At 45.7% G+C, this 10,033-nt stretch overlaps 1 protein-coding gene across 2 annotated transcripts in view; it reads right to left on the reverse strand.

The window, feature by feature from the left end:
- The window catches only part of LOC137521184 (coagulation factor XIII B chain-like), a 701,298-nt gene extending 692,198 nt beyond the window's left edge, over positions 1-9,100 (reverse strand). For both annotated transcript variants that reach the window (XM_068240112.1, XM_068240111.1), the window contains exon 1: positions 8,943-9,100. In XM_068240112.1, coding sequence (XP_068096213.1) covers positions 8,943-9,021 — 79 coding nt within the window. In that variant the 5' untranslated portion in view covers positions 9,022-9,100. The remainder of the gene's footprint in view (positions 1-8,942) is intronic.
- Positions 9,101-10,033: the final 933 nt, after the last annotated feature.

Below are 10,033 nucleotides of genomic sequence, written 5' to 3' on the forward strand. Positions count from 1 at the left end.
TGGCAGCCATCTTCCCACAGCCCTGCTCTTCCTCTCGGGAGATTGCGGGCTGCGGGGAATAAACTGGCCACGGCCAGTTCAACACTTGGCTGGGGGGTCCCACAAATGGGCAGGCCCCCCTGCAGATGATGGGGTTGCAGAGGCGTATCTAGAGGGGTGCAGGCATGGCTTGTGCCATGGGCGCCACAGCACCATGGGCGCCATGGCTGTCTTCTCCTCCCTAATGCTTTAGCACCATACTGAAGTATGCCTCTCAGGCATTTGTACCTGCTCTTATACTGGAGGACATCTCTCACTACCTATACTGGGAGGGTCTACTTATACTGGGGGGCACCTGCCAAATCTATACTGAGGGGATTACTTATACTGAGAGGAACCTCATTACCTATACTGAGGGACTACTTATACTGGAGGGATACCTCTTACCACTTATGCTAAAGAAGGCTACTTATACTGGGGAGACATCTCTAACTACATATACTGGGAGGGCAATGTAAACATGGGTCTACTTATACTGGGTGAACTACCTCTGGCTACCTATACTAGGGTGCTACCTCTGGTTACTTTTACTTGGGGGTTAATTCTAGCAACCTATACTGGGGAGACTTGTATCATTGCAAGAAAATAAGCTGTTATTATGGGACAAGGTGGTCTGATGGGGTAAGGTGGGGGGGCGCAATTTCAGTGTTTGCCATAGGCGCTATGTCACCCAGATACGCTCCTGTGGGGTTGCATCCCTGATAGTTACGCCGCTGCCTGCAGTCTGTGCAAGATCATTATGTGTGTTGCCTGTGTAGAGGAAATTGCAAGAGCATGAGTAATAAATGGAGTGAGCAAGGAATCAGTGTTATGTGGTAATGGCAGGATTGTTGATTATTTTTTTTTTTTTGTTTAGTTTGTTTTGTTTGTTTAATAAGCTGTAGAATGCAGTTGTCACATGTATACATCAATGAATATTTCTGGGCCTCAGAGAATGTTGCTACAGACCGTATTGGTAAATATATGCAATGTGAAACTTCACCCACTTTTCTAAGGCCTCTTTCCTAACAAGACGTTGCGTTTTAGGGGACGTTAAGGTCGCAAAATGTGCCCCTAACGCTATGCGTGGTAGTGTTGAAGTTGGACGTCAGATTGAGCCGCGTTATGTGGCTCTCAAAGCAGTCGCTCCAGGATAGTGATGGGAAGTCCAGATCTTTTTAAGGATTCGGATCATTCGAATTGGATCATTGAAAAGATCTGGATCCTTGAATCTAATCATTTGAATCATTTTACTAGGGAAGCAGACTGGGGGTGAAATGACTAGCAGTACAGGACTTTCCCTGCACTGTACATTCTGTATGTTCCTGTTTCTTCCAGACAGACATCCACTGTGAACCGAACATTGTGATGATCCGGATGATTCGACTCACAAAAAAGATCCGGATCAAATGAACCATTTGTTCAAGATCCGGACAACACTACAGTCAGGGCCGGCCCTAGACTTTTTGCCGCCTGAGGCAAAATTTAAAAAAATCGCCCCCCCCCCCCCCCCGTGGGTGGGGGGGGGGGGGCACCGAGCTGGAGGGGCAGTGGGCAGGAAGGGGTATTGGGCCTAGCGGTGGGGACCTCGCCTGGGTCCCTCGATCTGTGCTCCCCTCCAGCTGTAAATAGTTAAAGGGAACCTTAACTGAACGGGGGGTAAAGAGTTTTACTTACCTGGGGCTATTATCAGCCCCTTGCAGCAGTCCTGTGCCCTCGGCGCCGCTCTGGAATCCTCTGGTCCCCCGCTGTCACTTAGTTTCGTTTTTGACGACTCACCAGTTGCCGGCCGCCATGCGTATTATTGGACGCATTCACCAATGCAATTAGCGCTATTGCGGACCGCAACGCGTACAAAAATTAATTCGCACGCGCATTCCGCACGCGTAGATATGCGGCAACGCATACTTTTGTACACGTTGTGGTCCGCAATAGCGCTAATTGCATTGGTGAATGCGTCCAATAATACGCATGGCGGCCGGCGACTGGTGAGTCGTCAAAAACGAAACTAAGTGACAGCGGGGGACCAGAGGATTCCAGAGCGGCGCCGAGGGCACAGGACTGCTGCAGGGGGCTGGTAATAGCCCCAGGTAAGTAAAACTCTTTACCCCCCGTTCAGTTAAGGTTCCCTTTAAGTACCAGCGTATAAATTAAGAGGCAACGGGCGGGGATCACTCACCTTTTCCGCGTTCCAAAGTGCGCTCCACTGACGTCACTTCCTGCAACGCCGTCCACTTACAATACAGTGGGCAGCGTTGCAGGAAGTGACGTCAGTGGAGCGGTCGCTGGAACGCGGAAGAGGTGAGTGATCCCCGCCCGTTGCCTCTTAATCTACACACTGGTACTTAACTATTTACAGCTGGAAGGGAGTGCAGATCGGGGGACCCACCACTAGGCCCAATACCCCCTTTCTGCCCGCTTCTCCTCCAGCTCGGCGGGCGACCCCCCACCCACGGACAGGCGGGTCCCGCCCCCCCTAGATGTGCCGCCTGAGGCAGATGTTTCACCCCACCTCATGAGCGGGCCGGCCCTGACTACAGTCCCACCACGAGTCACCACAGTGCAGTGAATATTAATTAGCCATGTGGCTGGCCGCAGAGGAGGAGGGGAGACCTCCTCCTCTAACATTACTGAACATGTGCAAGCAGTCTAACGCTGCTTAGCCAAGTATAACGTACAGCATGCAGCACTTTGTTTAAACGTGCTGCGTTACAATGTAACGTAAGGTGTGCACTGTGAACAGCACATTGATTTTACAGTACTGTGAGTTAGGCTGCGTTACTGGCTGCTGTAATGTGGGACTTTAACGTCCCACTGTGAAACCAGCCTTATGGCTTTACCCACTTTTAGCTGCATGTCAGGGGTCTCAGTTGGTATTTTGCACAGGGGCCCATAGCTGGCTGTGTTTGCCACTGTACCCAAGCCAACGCCAGGTCTTCAGCTAGTATCTACATAGGGGTCCCCAAACATTTTGGGTCGAGGGCTGGGTCAATATACTTCAGACTGGGGGCCGGATTATATAAAAAATGATGCATAGCTCCCAACTGTCCCTATTTTGGAGGGACAGTTGCTCTTTGGGAGCCCTGTCCCTCTGTCCCTCTTTCCTCCTCATTTGTCCCTCTTTCAGGACTTTGTCCCTCTTTCTATGTAAATAGATATATTTCCCTACTAAAAAATGTGTTTGATTGACTCTAAACTTTATTCCCATCCTTTAAATTGATACATTATTACTTAATTTTAAAATGTTACTATGAAGGAAACTGAACCAGGATAGAAAGGACCAGTGTGGTTTAAATTATAAAACAAATATATTTTTCTTATGAAATCTTTATCGTATGCGTGACTAGGTATGTGATGGGGGCATGATTGGGGTGTGGCTTAAGTGTCCCTCTTTCTCATCTCAAAAAGTTGGGAGGTATGGATATATTACTAATTTTAAAATGTTAATATGAAGGAAAATGAACCAGGATAGGAAGGACCAGTGTGGTTTGAATTATAATTCTTATGAAATCTTTATAGTACGCATGACTAGGGGTGTGATGGGGGCGTGATCAGGGGTGTGGCAGGGGCGTTGCTTAAGTGTCCCTCTTTCTCATCTCAAAAAGTTGGCAAGCATGAATGATGTAGAAGTCTTTGCAGGCCAGACAGTGAAGCATACCCTGGTGACAACCTGCAGCCCAATTGGACAGCAGTGTCACCTGATGTGGAATTTGATTGGAAACCAGCGAATGACTGCTTTCTGGCTTCCATGTGGATGAGTGGTGCCAGCACTCCTATTCTATATGCGTACCACCAATATTTAAAGATGTAGCTGACCGCATCTATGAGTAATACATTTTGTGTGTGTGGGGGCCAGTAAAAAGCCTCAGGGGGCCACATTCAGCCCGCGGGCCTTATGGTGTGTACACACTGGAAAGATTAAAGAAAGATCTTAGACCAATTTTACCACCTTCCATGTAGTATGAGAGCTTAAGGGGCCCATACATTTGCCGACCAACCAACCAATTGACCATCCAATTTGATTATTATAATCAAATTGGATGAAAATTGGTGCTGCCAAGTGCATGCCCGACCGACAAAGCGACCAATTTCGGGACAGAAATTGGCCGCACGGCCGATCGCGCATGCTGGAAAATTTCGGGCCGAAGTTGGTTGGTCGGGTGCGCTGCGGTACGGCGACTGAATTGTGAACGAGCAACGAGACAATGAAACCCCCGTCGCTGCAATGTATAAATGTATGCAGTGTGTGTGTGCATTTATACATTAGCTGTCCAGTGTCGGCCTCCACGCGGTTTTCGTCCATCTTGTCAGGTTCCGCATACACACCGGCGGCGCATAGCGTCTGACGTCAGACGCTATGCGCCGCTGGTGTGTATGTGGCTGTTACCCGGCGAGGTGGACGGTCACTGCGTGGAGGCCGACACCGGACAGGTAATACATAAATACACACACAGCATACATTTATACATTGCGGCGGCAGTGGCGGGGCGGCTCAGCCAATTCCCTGATAATTTCATGCTACAATCGGACGGGAATTGGCCTGTAGTGTATGGGCAGATTCGATTAGAGACAAATTTATATCTAATCAGATTCGATTGGAGATAAATTTGTCTCTTGGTCGAATCTGCCCATGATCTTCAAATGTATGGGCACCTTAACGCTACACAGTCTATTCTATTGAGCTGAACTCCCCATCAGATAAAAATCTTTGCAAGATGCTGCACACATTCAAAAGATCAGTATCTGCAAAAGATCTGTTCCTGCAAAAGATCAGTTCCTGCAAAATGCATTCATTGTCTATGATATCTGCAGATCTCATACACACCTTGTTTAACTACTTTGGCCTCCTGGACGTACTAGCTACGCCCAGGAGGCCATGTGCGCGTCCGCGCGCTCCCGCGGCCGATCGCACGCATGCACGCGCACTCCCGGCCGCGGTTCGTTAGCCTGGCAATCAGCGAATCGGGCTATGGTGCCCGATCACTGATTCCTCTCCCCCGCTGAAAAAGCGACAGCTTCTCTCGGAAGCTGCGCTTTTTCTGGCTGTAACGTCCCCCATCCGTCGCTGTAAGCGTATGTTACGCTTAGAGTGACATCATGTAAACAAACTCATGGCCGCCATCTTGTGGCCAAAAAGTAAAACTACAACTAAAAGTGAAAAAAATAAAACTCAAGACACATTTACATTATAAAACTATGGCTTACATCCCACCCTCCCAAAAATACCCAAATAAAATGTTTAATACAAAAAAAAAAAAAAAAAAATATTACAATAAAAAAAAAACATGTAAATATTTACCTAAGGGTCTAAACTTTTTAAATATCAATGTAAAGATGAAATATTTCTATTTTTTTTTTAATTTTAAACTTGTAAATAGTGATAGATGCAAAACGGAAAAAATGCACCTTTATTTCCAAATAAAATATTGTCGCCATACATTGTGATAGGGACATAATTTTAATGGTGTAATAACCGGGACATATGGGCAAATACAATACATGAGTTTTAATTATGGAGGCATGTATTATTTTAAAACTATAATGGCTGAAAACGGAGAAATAATGAATTGTTTCCGTTTTTTACTTATTCTTCCTGTTAAAATGCATTTACAGTCAAGTGGCTCTTAGCAAAATGTACCCCCCAAAGAAAGCCTAATTGGTGGCGGAAAAAACAAGATATAGATCAGTTCATTGTGATAAGTAGTGATAAAGTTATAGGCTAATGAATGGGAGGTGAAAATTGCTCGGATGCATAAAGTGAAAACGACTGAAGGCTGAAGTGGTTAACATTCATCTGCATATCTGACAATCATCTGCAGATCTGAAGATCCATCAGGTCCGATGACCCGCCGGATAGATTCCTCGCTCGATCCCCGCGGGCGGACAATAGCGGGGAGTTGAGTGGAAGATAAGGAAGCTCCCGCGGGGATGAGCGGGAATAGATCCGGACGGCGGCGGGGACGAGCAGGGACGCGGCGGGAGTCGATCCAGCGGCTAATCGAGCCGCCGGGTCAACCCATGTATGCCCAGCATTAGGCCCCATTCACACTTGAGCATTTTGCCGTGATTTCAGCAAAATGCTCAAACGCGCTTTTTAAAAGTGCTAGTGTAATGAAACCCTATCGGCCCATTCTTACTTGGCCGATTTGCGCTAATCACCACAAATCACCCAAAAACGGCCAAAACGCGAAACGCAAACGCGTCGCCTGTACCATTTTCAGGCGATTTCCCAGTGATCACGTTTCAGTGCTATAGAAGCGTTAAACGTGATCGTGGCAAAATCGCCGCAGTATTTAGTGATTTTTCCGCGGGAAATCGTGGAGAAATCACTCCTGCAAAACGCCGGAAAAAATCCCTGTCATTTTGCGTTTCTAAAGGCTCATACACACATCAGACTATAGTCTTTGGAAAATGAAAGATCACAGACCAATCTTACCACCCTTCATGTAGTATGAGAGCCATACCTACATAGTCTTTTCTATGGAGCTGAACTCCCCATTAGAAAAAAATCTTTGCAAGATGCTGCACACAAACATGCTGCACACACTCAAAAGATCTGTAGCTGCAAAAGATCTGTTCCTGCCAAACATCCATTCCTGCAAATTGCAATGATAGTCTATGAGATCTGCAGATCATCATACACACATGATTTAACTGGCATTCATCTGCAGATCAAGCAATCATCCGCAGATCTGAAAATCCATCCTGGTGGATCTGATCTGCAGATGAATGTCAGTTAAATCGTGTATGATGATCTGCAGATCTCATAGACTATCATTGCAATTTGCAGGAATGGATTTTTGGCAGGAACAGATCTTTTGCAGCTACAGATCTTTTGAGTGTGTGCAGCATGTTTGTGTGCAGTATCTTGCAAAGATTTTTTCTAATGGGGAGTTCAGCTCCATAGAAAAGACTATAGTCGGATATGTGTGTGTGCGCCTTTAGTTTGAGGACCACTGATCTGTATACACACATACACACATCAGAACATAGTCTTTGGAAAATGAAAGATCACAGACCAATTTTACCCCCTTCCATGTAGTATGAGAGCTATACCTACACAGGGCTCTATTCATAAAACCTTACCGCAAGTTTTCCGCTCAAAACAGCGGATTTTCCCGTCCATTTAGCAAAGTGGGCATTCATAAAAGCTGTTCCCGCATGAAAATCTACAATCCCCCAGCAGAGCGAGAAATTTCCGCCTTCTCCAGTGTTTTTCTAGATTAATCTAGAAAAAAGTAACAAAATGGCCATTCATAAAGATTAGAGGAAGCGGTATGTGGACGGGAAATACCGCTTCCTCTGATTTTGCGAATTACATACAAGTGAATGGGACAGACCTCCCAGAGAGAGCAGTGCACGGAGGGACTCTGCCGGCTGAAGTGTTTCCGCATGCCTTCCGACAGCTTACCGCCAGCTTTCAGCGGGAGATCTCCGCTCTTACATCGCAGCTTTCAAGATTTTTTTGAATGACCACCCAGAAGTGTAAAATACCGCTGCGGTATTTTCCCTCCAGGAGTTTTTTCGCCACATCTTTTTTATGAATAGAGCCCACAGTCTATTCTATGGAGCTGAACTCCCCATCAGATAGAAATCTTTGCAAGATGCTGCACACATTCAACAGATCAGTATCTGCAAACGATCTGTTCCTGCAAAAGATCCGTTTCTGCAAAATGCATTCATAGTCTATGATATCTGCAGATCCTCATACATACCTTGTTTAACAGACTTCATCTGCAGATCATCTGCAGATCAGATCCACCAGGATAGATCTTCAGATCTGCAGATTATTGTCTGATCTGCAGATGAATGTCTGTTAAACAAGGTGTGTATGAGGATCTGCAGATATCATAGACTATGGCCCGGTGCACACCAAAACCCGCTAGCAGATCCTCTAAATGCTAGCAGATTTTTAAACGTTTTTTTTTTTATTTTTATGAGGCAGATTGCTGCTGCGGATTTCAGTGTAGCATATTTCATATATTGTTACAGTAAAGCGGTTACTGAACATCTTCTGTAACAAAACCGCCTGCCAAACCGCTCTGATCTGCCGTTTTTCAGAGCGGTTTGCTTTTTCCTATACTTTACATTGAGGCAGAAACGCCTCCGCAATCCAAAAAATGCCTCACCCCGGGAGGATTCGTTTCTGCAAAACTCCTCCCGCTGTGGTGTGCACACCCCGATTGAAATACATTACCCTAGTGTATCCGCAGCTGCAAAAATGCTCAAGAAGCCGCTCGGTGTGCCCCAGCCCTATGAATGCATTTTGCAGGAACGGATCTTTTGCAGGAACAGATCTTTTGCAGATACTGATCTGTTGAATGTGTACAGCATCTTGCAAAGATTTCTATCTGATGGGGAATTCAGCTCAATAGAATAGACTATGTAGGCATGGCTCTCATACTACATGAAAGGGGGTAAAATTGGTCTGTGATCTTTCATTTTCCAAAGACTATGGTCTGGTGTGTGTATGCACCCTAATGCATACAAAACTAGGCAAATGATGCAAATGAATTCTGTGGCTGTATAAACGAGCTGATGAAGCAGATTACTTTGGGCCCAGTGAATAAAGCTAATGTGTAAAGGTTCATACACATGTCAGATTTTTCCAAACGACCGGTGTGTGTACAGTCGGTCGTTCGGCTGATAACGCTAGTTGTGACCGATCCGCCAAGCGGATCCGTCAAAACCAGCGTTATCACTCGAACGACGAATGACTGTACACACTGACTGTACACACGCCCGATTTGACCGGTCGTTTGGAAAAATCTGACGTGAGTATGTACCTTAACAAAATAAAAATAAAATAGCAATGACCCGAATTCATATAACAACATTACATTTTTTTAAGAAAAAAAAAAAGAAGTCGTATAAAAATAAAAAGTGCCTATACCATAAAGAAAACAAATGTGAGTACATCTTACCTTGTGGTATGTCAGCTGCTGGGGCTGCCGTACAGCAAAGCACTCCAGTAAGCACAAGCAGATATACCAGTAACATCATTTTGGTGAGCAGCTAGTAACACATGTGTTTCCCTGCTATCCCCGCTGATCTCTCACCCTCACTCACTAGAGTAACTGCGGTGTAACAGACAACTGACTGACCTTGCTTTAATCCAATGAATCAACTTCTCTCTTGTTGGAATTATTTCACAATCTGAATAAACCAAAGCAAAGCTTTCTGTTGTTTTACTTTCATGAAGCAAATACTAAGAAGCTTTACATTGTGGACATTTAAGCCAGTCTCACTGAAGATTTAATCTCACTTGTTTGTACAACATGGCAAACAATCTGTTATACAAACTAGACTTTGGTTACTAATTGTCGGGAAGCCCTGATTATCTTGTTTAAAAGTTTTGCAATCCTTTTCTCAGAAATCGTTTAAATAAGTTTTACATAGAAAGTGGTTCTTATTTTTAGCACCTGCACCAATGTCATCAATTTGATAAACTGCTATTCACAAACTAGAATATGACAGATAAAAAAAATGTATTGATCTCTTCCATCGATCTATGGACCTCATTTTAATTTGCCTTCTTAAAGAGAACCTGTAACAAAAAAAGTTCCCCTGGGGGTACCAACCTCGGGAGGGGGAAGCCTCAGGGTCCCAATGCAGGCAGTCCAGCGCTGGCTCCAGCGAAGTGTCCCGGAAACCTCTCTCGACAAGCCTGACAAGCGCTGATAAGCGCTGATTTATTCACCTTTCCTGGCTCCAGCGAGGGCATGGTTGTGGCTCTCCGCACGGAAATAGGTGAAAATAGCCGATCTCTATCAGGTCCACTCTACTGCGCAGGTGCAGGAGACAGCGATCGGCTATTTCCGACTATCTCCGAGCGGAGAGCCAAAACTGCGACTGCGCTGGAGCTGGGAAGGTAAATATTTACATCCCTGCAGTTCGGGGAGCATTATCGTTGCCGCCGTGGGGCCGAGGAGAAAGGGGGGAAGCCTCAAAAGGATCCAAGGGCTTCCCCCACCCGAGGTGAGTACCCCCCAGGGTAGGTTTTTTTTGTTACAGG

The sequence above is a fragment of the Hyperolius riggenbachi genome, chromosome 6 (genome assembly GCF_040937935.1).
Source record: "Hyperolius riggenbachi isolate aHypRig1 chromosome 6, aHypRig1.pri, whole genome shotgun sequence".
In the NCBI taxonomy this organism is placed as follows: Eukaryota; Metazoa; Chordata; class Amphibia; order Anura; family Hyperoliidae; genus Hyperolius; species Hyperolius riggenbachi.